This window comes from Rhea pennata, chromosome 5, assembly GCF_028389875.1.
Source record: "Rhea pennata isolate bPtePen1 chromosome 5, bPtePen1.pri, whole genome shotgun sequence".
NCBI lineage: Eukaryota > Metazoa > Chordata > Aves > Rheiformes > Rheidae > Rhea > Rhea pennata.
The window spans coordinates 48,106,984-48,122,844 of record NC_084667.1 but is presented as its reverse complement, the minus strand read 5'-3'; the positions used below and the strand labels follow the sequence as shown (position 1 = coordinate 48,122,844).

The window sequence follows — 15,861 nt, the reverse complement described above, 5'->3', positions numbered from 1 at the left end:
TTATGTCTGAGTGCAAGACTGTCTGCACTGTATCAGCAAGCCATCTTCCTTGTTTTATTTTGTAGAAAGAAATTTTTTAAACACTGAGGAAGGCAAAGGAGTCAAGTGATGAGCTTAACTGCTCATGTAAGGGACTACTTTCTTAAATGCCCTCTCCCAGACCTACTGAGGTGTTGCCAGGTGAAAGATCTTTACATTTTAAAAATTAGCATTCATGAACTTTTCAAAAGACAACATGGGAAAAATCTCAAATTATCATCTAAGCCATTCTCTAGCAATGTCAAGATTTTTCAGCATGCTCTATTTGCCTTTGTAACAGAGGTTCCAGTATTTTTCTTGGGATATACCAACCATTTCATCTAGTTCTCAGGAACTTTCTTTGGATGCTTAGCTGCATTATCATGTTGTTATTTTATCCTCCCTGCTATTAGTCATATTCTCATAGACAAAACTAAAAACTTGTCTTTTCTCAAACAACCTTAGTATTCTTCAAATATGTGTAAACCCAACTGTATGTTTTTTTGGCAGCAGCAGAAGGTACTTATAATTTTACTTCTAAAAGAAAAGACTCTTTCCTAGATTTGCCATTTCCATATATCAAATCAAATACCAGTTTATTATTCTTTCCATTTAAAAAATTACACAAATGCTTACATTTATTAAACTGTTGTCTGTTAATTCTTCTACTATATTTCAGGACATTTGTATCAAAAAAGCTTTACTTTTATAACATTTTATAGTGTCTTATAAATGTTTAGTTTAGAAAAAAATGTTGTCAGGTGAATTCTGTGTGTATTTCATATGGAGTCCCAAGGATATCTGCTCATTTGCCTATCTCAAACTTGTTCTGAGACTACATGTTTGCTGACCAGGTCCTTGGGAAGGTATGACACAGTGTAGTGGTATGAGTGGACTGGACCTGGGAATCAGGACAGCATCAGATTATTTTTCATGGTTTTTAAATTATTTTCTGGAGCTCACTTTAGGCTGTGGTTCTGGATGATGATCAGGATTTTTTTACATAAATCTATTTATAGATTGTGGCAAAATGTAATGAATAAGGGACCCATCACTGTACCCAGTGGTACATCCAGTAGCAGGGACTACGGATAGGCATTGTGATAGGTAAGCCAAAGAGCCTCTCTTGTGCAATAAATGTTACCTAGGCCCTTTTTATAGTGCCTTCACCATACCCCTCTGTGCTCTTGCAATAACAGTAAAAGTGCAGGCAGGTATGTGGAGATGGAGTGGAGGAATGCCCTTCCTCAGTGTTCATTTCTTCTTCCTACTGGATTGTCCTCTACAGTAGAGGATAGGGGGAAAAAAAGCAAAAAATGGAACAAAGGAGAGAGGGAATGAAACAGGCAAATGAGAGAAAAGGAGCAAGTCTTTACAATTTTGGCCAAGTCTTTTGAGTATCTTTCTTGTCTTTTTTGAGCATGCAAAGTATTGTACTGACTGTGTTTTTCTTTTAGTGGAGAAAACAAGGTAACTTCAGAATAATTAGCTGTAATTTCTCTTTTTCTTCCTCCCTCCCCTCATTTTTTAAAGACAATTCCTCATCTCTTCAGGAAGATGACGAGATAGATATGGAGGCTGTCAACTGGCAACTGAACAACACCTCCATGAATGGGCATTCTGCTACCCCAACTACAGCTCGCTTTCCCAGCTGGGTGACTTTTGATGACAATGAGGTCTGTTTTTCACCAGAGAACCTTTCTCCCTTGAAAACAGACACCCCACCTGCAGAAAAACAGACTCCAGATGTCAACTTTAACCTCACTGCATCCTTTAAGAAAAGAGAACGTCCTAAAAGCACTTTGGGCGACCTCTCCAAAATTCAAAAGCTAGATCTTTCCTCCTTAACCAAGTTGCCTTCTGTTGAAACACCACCATGGAGTGCTACTAATCCCTTCTTAGATGAATCTCTGCGAGATGTCCAACCCTCACCCATCAATCCATTCAGCTCATTCTTTGAGGAGCAAGACGGGCGTTCCCAAAGCTCTTCTGTATCTAATGCTCCAGGCAAAAGCCAAAGAGACTCTCTTATTATTCTTCATCAAGAAACTGATACCATCAGTTTCCATGGGTCAAACAAAAGTATAATCCACACAGATGCGGTAGAGCAGCTCAAGCAACTCCAGATTGGAGACCCAGATCACATGACCAGCCTTAACTTACCTGATGATGACCCCATGATGCCACATGATCTGGATGCCAATTTATTTAACTTGCCACTAACTCAGCCAAAGGATGGATGGCCAATGATGCTCAGGATCCCAGAAAAGAAGAATATTATGTCATCCAGGCACTGGGGACCAATATATGTCAAGCTGACTGACAGTGGATGTATACAGCTTTTTTATGAAAAAGGACTGGAGAAACCTTTCCGGGAATTCAAACTTGAAATGAATCATGAGATTTCAGAGCGCAAGCTCCAGAACTATGATGAGAATGGAAGGATACACAGTGTGCGGATAGACCGCACCACTTACAAGGAAAAAAAGAAGTATCAGCCTAAGCCAGCTATAGCTCACGCAGCAGAAAGAGAGCAAGTTATCAAGCTGGGGACTACAAATTATGAAGACTTCCTGAGCTTCATCAGTGCTGTGCAGGACACACTGATGAACTTGCCAATCTCATCCACAGATCTGAGCACAGTAGGACTGAACTACCAAGAAGAAGAAATCACTGTTGATGTCAGGGATGAGTTTCACGGCATCTTGGCCAAAGGAGACAATGTGATTCTCCAGCACAGTGTGCTGACCCATATCTATGTTCTCAGCTTCCTTTCTGGCCTGGCAGAATGCAGACTGGGCCTTAATGACATTCAGATCAAAGGGAATGAAATAGTTGCGAGGCAGGATATTATGCCCACTACTACCACTAAGTGGATTAAATTATACAGCTGTCGGTTCCATTCATGTGTGGATGAAGATATGTTTAATAATTCCCGTATTATCCTATTCAACCCCTTGGATGCTTGCCGATTTGAACTGATGCGATTCAGAACTGTCTTTGCTGAGAAAACTTTGCCTTTTACTCTGAGGACAGCAGCCAGCATCAATGGTGCTGAGGTGGAGTTGCAGAGCTGGCTGATGATGTCCACTGGGTTCTCTTCCAACCGTGACCCTTTAACTCAGGTCCCTTGTGAAAATGTGATGATTCGCTACCCAGTACCAAATGAGTGGGTGAAGAACTTCCGCAGGGAGAGCGTCCTGGGGGAAAAATCTTTGAAAGCCAAGGTGAACAAGGGTGCCAGTTTTGGATCAACCAGTCTGTCTGGTTCAGAGCCAGTAATGAGAGTAACTTTGGGAACTGCCAAATATGAGCATGCCTTTAATTCCATTGTGTGGAAGATAAACCGACTGCCTGATAAAAACTCAGGTGAGTGGTGCATATAAGTGGTGGAGTGAGTAAACTAACAGAAAATATCTATTTTGGAAGACAGTGAATACTAGGTTTACATGGCAAGAGATAAATCATCCTTTGCAGTATACCAAAGTATACTTCAGTTAGTATATTCAGTTAGTAACTTCAGTTAGTTACATGAAGCATTTATCTGACCCTTCACTGCAGTAGTTCTATGTATCCTACAAATATTGCTAATAATAGAAAACAGTTTTAGCTTTTCCAGATGCAAAAATGTGCCACCTGTTTCTGAGTACATTATGGAACTTCTGCATCAAGTGTCTCATAATGTCTAACACTGTTATGGGAAGCAGAAGTTTTTTCAGGTAGCTTATAGATGCAAGGTATTATGCTATGCTAATTATGCTATTAATAAGACCACATACACTGCTGTAGCTCTAGCACATATGAATTTTTTCCCATACTTTGCCAAGTATAGTGGGCCAGTGCTATCTATTTCAACCCATATGCTGCAACTGATGCCTATAAGGTACCTGGAATGAGGATTTTAAGAGGATACAAGGTATTGTGTAACAACTACAAACAAACAAAAGTTTTCCAAACACAAGTTTGTGGCTATGTTTCTTCAGTCAGTGCAGACATGTCTTAAATACAGCTTAACCCTGAAGATAAAATACCAACATAAAACCCACAAACCTTCTTGTTTCTTGAAACACGTTAATAATTAAACATTCAAATGATATGAACAAGCTACTGTTCCTTTTGGCCATCCCTGCCATTTGTTCCACTTTCTGCCTTTCGTCTGCTCTGGGCAATAAAGCTAGACCAGTCAGGTTTCTTTTTTTCATAGTGAATTCCATTTTCTGATTTCTCTGATCTAGATTACTCTTTTAAAAACTAAATGTAATGGTTTTTAATTAATGCTGTATTAAGGCAGCTGTCTAACAGAGTGGGTTTCCATATTTAGGATTCCCTGAAAGAAAATTCATTGTTTTACCAGATCCAGTATTTTCTAAGGAGATTTTTTTTTCTCCTGAGGTTGACCTACAGTGTCAACAAAATACTGATCCTAGTCTTTTAATCTTTTGAATAACATTTCAGCCCACTGAGGCCAGGTTACACCATACAAATTTGGAGGGATATCACTGACAAAATTGAAAGCTCTATGTTTTCTGTTAGTATAGAATAGAGGAAGGGAGAGTTTTGGCACTTAAGAGAAATACTGCAATGAAAAATTAATCCCAGGCTGTATAAGAGCAATAATATGCTTAGGAGGAAAATCTCACTATGCCATCTGCATGAGCTCTGGGAATGAGATACTGTGAAATTGGGCCTTCTGTGGTATCTTCTCTCCAAAGATCTCAGTATACCATATAGACTTTACAGCTGGAAAAATCAAAGCTCTCAGATTTTAACACAATCACAGAACATGCCAGTTGCACCATAGGAAAAGCAGCAGAACTCCTGGCTCTGTTGCCTACTACAAGTTGAGGTCCCTTGCCCATTGCCACTTTGAGGGAGGTGTTAACCCATGTCTCTGTTTCCTTGGTCTTATCTCCCCCAGTGTGTGGCTTTATCTACCCTGTAGAAGGGGAAATGAATCACAGACTTGGCACTGTTGTTGGAGCCCTGCCACAGAGCATCTAGCTGTCTATGTCACTGTGCAGAGCTCAGGGCAATTACTATGTGTTTACATCCTGAGAGGAAGAGACTCTCCTCACCCCTCTGATCAGGTCAGATGTAATTTCAGGGAAAGGAAAGAGCTTGCAAGCACTGTCTTTGCCAGGACACACATGAGGTATGTGAGAGGGAGGGAATCGCAGTTATGATAGGGACAGACCACGTGTAATTTAAATCTGACCTTGCCTTTCAAGGACTATTTCTGTTTCTTGATGGTGCTTGTCCCATCCTGGAGTCTTCCTTACTCTAAGTATATGGCAAACAACAAATTAGACAAACAGGGGTATGAATGGAGCCACTCAAAAGCACTGATTTACCAGAGGAAACTATAAAGATTTAGTCTCACTCCTTTTGAGATTTTCCTGGTATATAGCATACACTAATGATCACATGATACAGATATGTGGTCTACTCACAATTTTTGTATGCTTGGCTGTATCCAGCCCTACCCACAATTTTATGTAATAGCTTCTCCACCTACTTACAGAAGTTTCTGTAAATGATACAGGTCCCAAGCATTAAGAATAAGAATTATTCTTTTGGCTCCCACTTCATACTCTTACTGCAGCACCTACATTTCACCTCTAACAGCTCTTTGGCTCCCTCTGTAGATGTCTGATCTACAAATAGCAGCTCTCTCACACACTGCTGAGGTGCCTGGGACCCCAGAGCAGGAGAGAGGCAGGAGAGAGGCTGTGCACTGCAGCTGGCAAAAAGGCTGCGGGTGGTCACAGTCCCTCACTCCACCCTTCCTCCAGAGTCTGGCATATAGTGCGCACAGCCTGGAGTGGACACACTGCATGACCCCTCCAGTGTGCATGTCTGTCATGAAGACCTTCTTGCCTGTCAAAGGAGTGAGTACGTAGGCTGACACCTATGGGGTCCTTTGTTCATGCCTGAGGGACCCATCAGTCCCTCACATATGCGGTCCCAGGTCTCCAGGGAGCCACCAGGAGCATTTATGCTCTACCCCATTCTCTGAATTTGAATGAATGCAGGCTCTGCATAGCCGAGAGGCTTGCCACATCATCTGACCTTCTTGTGGTCCAGCATCCCTTGTCTGTTCCGAGGGTCATACCAGTGCTGCAGTGCAGCAGGGGTGGTGGGGGCAGGAACAGCACAGGGTGCTCACTGCCGGCATGCAAACTGTAGCATCCTAGCACCCAACTTGTTAAGAATTATTTCAATCACATCATTGCCTTAGCCAAACGTTTTCTCTTTGTGCTTTCTATTGGAATGAGGCCCTTTGCTCTCTCACTTTAGGAACTTGTTATCAGTACTATCTGTATATTTTGTAGCCAAGGTATCTGCTTATGACTAGAAATTCAAAAGTATACAACAAACAAAGGACTGCGTGTACTCTGTCTGTGATTTGACCTAAGAAAATACTATGGACTGGATTTCACTAAGTACATTGTTGAAATCCTTTCCAAAACAGCTTGGTAAACTTTACTGCCCTTCTCTTATTCACAGACAATTACTCTTACCCTCTAAGCAGAACCTTGGATCTGGACATTTGAAATTTGGGCTAATTTGGCCATGGATCCCAGGCTTGCTGTCTGGTATACCTTCTTTAGTAGAGTAAATTAAATCCTTAAATCCAAACATCTTGGGACATCAGAGTAGCCTGGAACAGATTTCCCAGTAGCCCAGTCATGGTAGCCCAACCATATATATGAATTACATTATTAGATTCTTGATTGATAGGATGAAATGTTAGTAGCTCAATGAAGCAAGATGCTCAAAAGAAAATAAGTCTGTTGATTTCCTCTTGTTTTTACTACAAAAATGTATCTACCCAATAAAGAAAGAGCTCTGAATGAGCCTGATAAACAAATAGTAAGTATATTGAAGTTCTGCTTTGTGTGCCTCACGTGCAGGACACTAATGGACATCGATATGCTTGGTATTTTTGTTATAGATTTGGTGGAAGAGCTGCTTTCTTAATCAGTTCACTTGATTGCCTACCATGCTTATCTGGCTTAAATGAACAACTACCATATGTTTTTGAGTGTTGTGTTTGGTCTTTTCTGTCAGTGAATACTACTAGTAGAAGAAATTAAATTACTGAATAATTGCATCATTAAATTGAAAAATAAATTCAGATAATCTGTGATAATGGAATTAAATCAGCAGGACAAACTTAACTGACTATTTCATGAGATCCAGTTATTTGTAATTTTAAACTACAGTTGGTTTACAAAAGTTACATCACAAATTCTTTAGAGCAGAGACTGTCTGCTTCAGACTGCATGCATAGCTTTGGATAATCAGTCAGTAAGTATTAATTCAAATACATGCACTATCATATCTATTCTATGGCTTAATCACTTCTGTATCCAGCCCTAGTTGCTGAATTTTGTTTCTCAGTCTTTTTCTTAAGACTTTCTGTCCTGAATGGCTTTACAGTAATGCGGAGAGGACAGATAGAATGGCCTTTACTAAGATGTCCTCACATTTTGCATTTCAAGGTATTGCTTCCAGTTCTGCTGAATATTAACTATGCATGGTTGTGTCACATACTGAATGCCTGCCTTGAGCATTTTTTTTTAATTGCCAAATAGTAACCAGAGTTTAATAGCTCAGATCCCTTAATAGCAAAGAACCTACTGTCACTAGGTGTGCTCAAGCCTAGTAAAACACTTTCTAGAGTTACCTTCACTTGGATATGTCCAAAAAGCAACTAAGCACACTCCAGCTCAAGAGCATGGGGGTAAAAGCTGAACTTTTTGTAACAGCTGCTCTGGATGCAACTTGCATCTGAGCTCAGAGATGCCTCTCCCATGTGTCATGGGCCTCCGCTGAGATCCAGGCATCTAAAGGAGGGATTAACCTGATAGAAAGTAGGGGAGAAGAAAACGGTAGCAGAGTGGATGAGAAAGATGCATTGCAATGAAGAGTCTACTGAGACTGGCAAAGAGTGAGGAGACGGAGAGGAAGGGATGGGAGCTGGACACCAGTGTGCAAGTTCTGCACATGGGATTTCTGAGCCAGGAATTACTCCTCTTTAGGCATCTTCATCATGCAGTGACACAGAGCAGTGATTCTCAGGTGTACACAGTGGTGCTGCGCATGCCATGAGAGAGGTTAAAGGGCATAGCAGTGGCAACCTGCACGTTCCTCTTGTCTGCCCTCTACAGTCAGTCTCAAGAACTGGGCAGAAACAGAAGCCATGTGGTGCCAAAGGATGCAGTACCTCCATGAGAAGCACTCCAATAGCTACAACTGGGGCTGGTGCTAGCCCATGCCAGGTGGGATCATCAAAAAGGTCTGTTGGACATCACTGCTTTTAATCCAGAAAAACTGTTGTCCAGCTATAAGCTTGGGAAACACTGTAAAAGAAAGATATCCCAGCTTGCTCTAGAGTCAGGCCAGCTGAGTCAGCACTCCACTTGGGATAATTAATCCTGAGCACAAACAGGTAATACTGTACTAATGCTTCTAGGACTCAAACTTTTATATATGCTTGCTGCTGTATCAGTTTATTCATAACTTAATTCCAGCTGTGATGCTGCAAAATCTCTGTGGTCTCTGCTGAACTGCATAGCCTCTCATTGCATTTGCTGCACAGAAACAAGTTTCTAAACCTTCCCATCATGAGGAAACTCCAGACAGACTGCCTGGAAATACGAAGCACACTCTAGATGAAATTCACACCCAGACCTGGACCAGGTTGAAATCTTTTTCCAACAATATTTCAGAGCTTAAGTGAGATGTTGTGATGCCTGAACCTTCTGAAGAGTGCTCAATCTCGACTTCTCAGGATGATATCTCAAAATCCTACATCTTTCTTTTCAATCTCCAGCCCAACAAGGCTGAATTTTGGACTGCTGTGAATTGCTTTCAAGGGCCAAGTTTGCAAGTCCATCACACATGGTGTTTTCCTGCTGCTCTCAGGAGGAGCTTTCAGGCTTTCCCAATCTGATTCTTTTTACTCTGCCTGCTGTCCTCCTTCCTCCTCCTTGAATAGTCAGAAATCCTAAGGCCTTTAACAGTCTCAGACAAGGATTCCTTTAATTCCATTATACATTACTTTCATTTACACATACTTACGTAATAGGATCTCTTCAATCTGAAATCCCAAGGTGACTTTAAAAGCTTTTATCCTCATTTTGCAGACAAAGAAGCTGAGATAGAGAACAGTTAAATGACTTGCTCCAGACCTTAGGGAGCAGACAGCTCTCAGAAATAAAAGCAGCTCAACCTGACTAGCTGTACCTACTCTAATTGTTGCTCCTTACTGCTGTCCAGCAAAACAAAGTGGAGGGAAATCCCCAAAGCTTATCATTTACAGATGACAAGAACTAAGCATGAGTACTTCCTCGCCTTGCCTTCTTTAATGACTAGACCTCTTGTGATGGGTTACAGTAAGGAATTAACAGTTATTTGTTAACTGCACACAAATTTGCTCTTTGAACCCAACAAAGTTATGTAAACTTACCTGGTATAGTTTCTTTCCCTTCAAAGATGTAACAGTTTCAAATAAAGGCAAAATATCTACAGTTCTCACCTTTAGTTATGATTAAGTCATGACATTTTGGAAGGATGTGTCACAGTGTACTTATCAAGTTACGTAAACTGAGGAGAGCAGAAGAGGGGAAATTCCTTTAGTCTGTGGTGCTTGATTTACATCTTGCATTTTCATTCCTTGGAACCAAACTAGTGTGACGGACAGTCACTTTCACAGTTTATTTTGTTAGTTACTCTGGAAACTCCAGTGGCATTGATACGGTAAGATTCTATAACTTGCTATGAATTAGTTCACCAAGGCAGTTTCTCAGTTTCTTGCAGTTTTAAGATGCTGCTTCCTAGCTGTTGTCTTTCCTGATCCATTCAATACAAGTTTCATACCTACTTACTCTCTTTTTCCAGCTTCTGGCCATCCTCACTGCTTCTTCTGTCATCTAGAGCTTGGCTCTGACCGGGAAGTGCCTTCCAGTTTTGTCCGCCATGTGGATGTGGAATTTGACATGCCCACCACGTCTGCATCCAAAGCCACTGTTCGGTCTATCTCTGTTGAGGGCAAGACCAATGTGAGAAAGTGGGTCAACTATTCAGCACACTACAGTTACAAGGTAAAATGAGCATCTGGTGATCACCATGGTTACTTTGCATACTTCATTTTCTTGAAAAGTGTGAGCAGACAAAATAACATGAGCAAATGAGGTATGAATTTGCTACATGTCAGGCTCTGTGCAAGTAGCTACCCATGTACAACTTCTTGACTCATGACAAATAGGCAGTGGATTATCCCTCAGTGAAGACAGAATAAATTTTCTTACAGTTGCTTTGGGGAAAGAGCATACACACAACAAAGTACTGGAGAGGAGCTGAAAAACAAGCAGTGTGAACAGGGAGTATTGCTGATCTTGACAGTGGCTGCAGTGGGAGTGCTGCAGTGGGAGTACTGCAGTGGGCGTTCTACAATGGGAATGCTACAGCAGACAAAAGGATTGCACTATTTCTGTGCTTAATCTTTTTTTTTTTCCTGCCTATCCTAAGGAGAGGAGCAGATGGGAAAATGCACGATGTAATACCTGCCAAGAATCTCTGTATACAAAAATTTGCTTGTTAGCTGATCAGGAAAGAAACAGGCATTCTACCTGTCTTCTTCAAGAGCAATGATGAGAGACATTGAAAAGATTCTCATGTAAATTATTTTTAGTAATAATTTCAATTATATTTTCAGTAGTCTCTTACATTCCCTGGAGACAGTATTTGACCTTCTCAAGTATCCCTTTTCAGAATTAAATAGCAGATTATCACTGAATTTTTTGAGGTGTTGAAATTTTGAACACAAATGTAGATATGCATTTTGTAAATATATCTATTTTTGCTTTATATTAGTGTTTGCAGAGTTTAAAACTGAGGCTTTTGCTGTCCCTTAGGAAGCCACCTATCCCCTACAAATTTGGTTCTGGGTTTGGACTGGGTTGGATTCAAAATACAACTGAGGATGGTAATGAATATACACTCATGTGAGACCTGATCTCTTCATGGTATTACCTCTTCTGGAAATGATTCCATGACACTGTTAAATCATAAGCCTGTTTGGACTGAACTGAAAAATCTTATAGTAAATCAAATTCAGCTCTCCTTCCTTTATTTCTCTTCACAAGCCTTTCAGTTTACCAAGAATTTCTTCATCTGAGCAAGACACAAACCAGCACTAGTGAAAACTTTTGATTTTTTTCTTTCTCCATTCTCATTACAGATGTTCTCCCTCTTTTTTTTTTCTCCTGCCAGGTAGAAATAGAGCAGAAAAAAAGCTTGAATGAGGATCTGAAGGGAGAAGATACTGAAAATCTCAATGAATGTGCCACACAGTGAAAGAAGATTGGTCTGCAAGTCCTGAGAGGAGCCCTGGAGGGGCAAGAGAAAAAAGCCACAGAAAAAAGGAACTGCAGCATTTTAGTATTGTTCTTATAAAGTATGGATTATTACTTTCAAAATAATGCTCCACAGAGTATTGAGTATTTTTGCTCATGATGATCCATACTTTGAGAAGAAGCTCACCAGTGGTTTGTTTGGAGTGGACCCATGGGCTTTTGCTGGAATGATTTAAGTACAGTTGGTGTAGAGACAGACTGACTTGTATTACAGTCAAGTTTGTCTTCGCTGCCTCCTCACCGTGTGGGTTGTTCACTGAAGTATGGTGTGGCCACCATCACAGCCAAATCAGAAAACAGCCATCATCTCAATTGCAATCTTGCCCTCCTATGTTAAGCATATGCTAAGCTGGTTTGCTCATCAGCAGTTTCATTTCCTTCTGCACTGCCTAATAAAACCCAGCGAGCACTGAGTAAAAAGTGATACAGTGTCTCATTTCTGAAGCTGTCAACACAGTGAAAATCCTAACCATCATTCTGGAGGATCAGTGAACTCTGCATCTTAAACATAGTAAATGTCAACCAGATGAACCACCGACAGTACAGCTGATCATCTAGCTGTTCTTCCATTCATCCTTTCCTGTCTTGTCCTCTGAAGTAGAACATGTCACAGTGCACATTTTCATCTTGGGTCTGGACAAGTTACAAGAAGGCTTTTGCGGTTCTTAACATTTTCATTTTTTAGTCTCGACTGTTCCATTATCTTGACTGAACATGGTTATAGCTGCTAGTAACAGAGGATGTCGTTATAATAGAGATGATATAGAAGGGACATAACTAGAAAGGAATTTAAAGAAAATACATTCTTTTTTTAATGTTTTCTTGGATGAGTAATGTGGCTGATTATTGAAAAATGACAGCAAAATATTACTGTCTATCCTTGCAACATAGTATTACTTTCATGTTCTATCTTGAACGTACAAGTAATTTCTGTGCAACTATCTTTATAAAATACCCATTTGCTTGCACTCAACATTTTTTTTTTTTCTGGCATTAAAATTGTTGGCTTCCATTGTAGAAATTTTTAGATCTCCATTTAGCCAAAAGTAACAGTAGGTCTTAAACCTTTTTTAACAAAAATACAGAAGGCAAAAAAATCACAAATTTGTAATTATTATCATTCAGATAAAATAGTATTCAGGATATCTTGAAAACAAGTTAAGGTTGTTTTCATTGCTTGCATAATATTTTGTCTCAAAGTAACTTCCAATATGAAAAGTAATTTATTAAACCATTTATCTTTTAAAAGGTTGCTGCTGGCTTTAGCATATTTGGAAGGCCCTGGCAATGTAATTTGACATCATAATGAATTAAAATGAAAACTTTTATAAAAGTTATACAAGTATTTTACATTTCACATAACAGAAAATTAATTTTCACTTCTGATTCATCACTACTTTCACTGTTTCATTTTTCACCATGAAAATCACTACAGTGGTTAAGGTCCCAAATAAAACATGAGATTAATTATACTGAGTCTAAAACCTACAGTGGTAGACGTTAAAGCAAATTATAGGGATTGTCTGAATGCCTTTCTATATGCACCTAAATTTCAGGCCTAGATCAACCCAGTGATATATATTTAACCAGCCACGCACCGGAAAAATCACATTGCTGTAAATTAGTTAAAATCTCAGTCCTTCAAGGACTTCTTGATGAGCATGTACTATTGTACATTGCAAGTAGTCTTACTGAAGCCCAGAGAACTTCTCTGAGCATGCCAATTAGTACTGAGTATTTGCAACATCTCTCTGTAAATGGGAGAATGGTACTAATTTTTACAAAGCATTTTGAGATCAGTGGACGAAAACTACTGATAAAGTGCTAATTATTATTATTTATTAATTAATAATTTAAATAGGTCCTGAAATGTGTAATGGCACTGATCTGCATTCATGCTCTCATGGCATGATGAATTTCATGGCAACTCCTCTGTATAAAATTCACTTTTCTTCTCACTGTTCTTTCTTTTCATTAATTGTTTGTACTGCAGAGAATTTCTGGATATTCTTTGTGTTTTTCTCTTCTGCTTTTACAGTACAGTTTTGAGAAGGAATAGCAAGAAAATAAACCAAACAGACTTGAATGTGTTCTAGGGTATTGCTAATGCAGTGAGAGCTTTGTAAAAGAAAGAGTTAGGGAGATTTCCAGCTCTGATCTGCAGACCCAAAGGTCTGCAGTGCTAACTCAGTGTTCAACTTTTTGCATATTCTTCTCCGGCCCTTGGAAACACAAATAGCAAATAAACAAAAATACACTCTTTAAAGTGGGGAGAAAAATCAAAGGATATCATTTCCCATCTCTGTTGAATTCTAAACTGTTCAGTCTTTATCATACTCCATCCACAGAATATTTCATGTCCAGCAAATTGAAAGGTGAACATAAGTGATATTTCTGAATTTGTTTTAATTCTCTAACTCTTCCTCACTTCCTCTTTTCTTTTTCATTTGAAGTTCATAAATGAAAATAAGAGTCTGACTCTAATCTGTCTTACCTAGTGTAGAACAGAAGTCTCTCTTCCAAGTCTAATGGGGCCATGGCTTGTAAAAAAACTATTTTAATCAATTTTGGTCTTTAGAGAGTATCTTTCCAATTTTCCTGCCATTGAATTTTGAAGAGTTTGGTATGATTCACCTTGGCCAGATTTTTCAAAACAAAAGATCTTTATTTCCCATTGAGACACTAAAGTCATTGTTTTTTTTTTTTTTTCAGAAGAGCAGTAAGCACCAAATTCTTTAGTAAATCTCATGTTGAAAATCACCAAGTATGACTGCTGAATGATTTCTTCAGTCTAGCCCCATTTTGAGCACCGACCATTTGAACACAGGGATCTCTCTGCCTTTAAGAGGGTGCCACTCTTCTTACTTGATTAGACAGTGCCAACTTTTCAGTGTTAATGTCTGTTACTGAATGAACAGTATGTGCATGAACCATATGTTCTTTATCCATAGGTAATAATTTGGACAGATTGTTGATGAGGATGAGGGGAAGAGAACTGAGAGTTTTGTCAGTTTTAGAGTAGTAGAAAGGATTTAGATAAAAGATGTGGCTGTAGTAGAGATGATTTTATTTCAGGGAAGAATCTCCTTAACTACGTTGTTTAACACTCCTTTTGAGAAAGACATAATCACTGTTCTTTCGTTTATTGGAAAACTCTGTAGTAATCAAATACTCCATGCAGGAAATGTGCCTTCAAATTATGGATACCTTTATTCCCTGAAGCTATTCCCCCTTTAAACTTTCCTTCTATTTCTCATTATGGTTTTATTTCATTTTTGTACTGTGGTAAGACTTGAGCTATTGTAGGGAATTTTACATAGAAAAACAAACAGTCTGATCACAAGAGGTAAAGATGAACATCACCTCTGGGCAGCTGAGCTTATTTGAGCACACTCTTCTTATATTTATTAACTGTAGATACTCTGCTAACAGAAGAAAATGGGCAAATTCAGCTGAGAAGTATTGCATCAGACTGATGATGTTTGTGTCCTTTAAAACTACTTTATTTAGAGTCAAAATTAGTCATCCCATGAAGCAGAGAGAGATTTTTAGGTTCTTCATTGTAGGAGTTCCATAAGAAATTGCAGAAATATTTTGCCTTTTCTGATGGGTTGCCAACTGACATGTATACTTGGCAAGACGTCTAAGACCTGTTGGTCATCTATGTTTCCAAGGTTGAAAAATTCCTTTCAGTGACTTGTTGGCTCATATTTATAACTATACTCATCTTTGGAACTGCTTAGTGTAAGAACCTGCCCTCTTCTGCCACTTAAATTAAACCTACATCATCAGTTGTCTGAGATTTGAAAATTTCTGATAGCTGGCCTACCTGTTCTTAGCCGCCTTTTTTGTTCAGTCATCTAATCATTGTTACATCCTTCCCTTCCTCCTTCCATCTATATTTGCAATTCATTCTTTGCACTGTTGACATTGATTGATTCGATTATTTTTTGGTAACATGTTCCTACCTTTTTTGTTTTGTAAAATAAGAAAGTCTATACACTGGGTAACTTTGTGCAAGTGATTTATTTCTTGTTCATTTTATTTCAGCAGTTGAAGTGGGATGTCATTTTTTGTTTGAACTATGGGAAAACTTAAATAAATGTTAAGATGAAACAGAATATCCACATTTTCACTGTGAAATTGAAATTGTGTGTAGTACGTACTATATTCAGATCACTCATACTAACCTTCTAGAATTCAAAGTAGGAAAAGGAAGTGTTTTGAACGGTACAAGGAAGAACATAAATTGGAAGTACTGGGATTATATACAGAACAGAGATTGTTTCATCTGATCATCCAGACTCAAAGACGATCTGCTAAGGAAGTGAAGAAGGCCTACAGCTTGAATCAGAAAACAGACGTATGAACCAGTGCTGATGTAATACAAAGAGAATCCTACATTTTGAGTGAAGCCTTA

General features: G+C 39.1%; 1 protein-coding gene across 2 annotated transcripts in view; it reads left to right on the top strand.

Moving 5' to 3' along the window:
- STON2 (stonin 2) overlaps positions 1–15,524 on the top strand; it is an 80,148-nt gene extending 64,624 nt beyond the window's left edge. For both annotated transcript variants that reach the window (XM_062575925.1, XM_062575926.1), the window contains 3 exons: positions 1,552–3,387; positions 9,925–10,127; positions 11,299–15,524. In XM_062575925.1, coding sequence (XP_062431909.1) covers positions 1,552–3,387; positions 9,925–10,127; positions 11,299–11,382 — 2,123 coding nt within the window. In that variant the 3' untranslated portion in view covers positions 11,383–15,524. The remainder of the gene's footprint in view (positions 1–1,551; positions 3,388–9,924; positions 10,128–11,298) is intronic.
- The last annotated feature ends 337 nt before the right edge of the window (positions 15,525–15,861 follow it).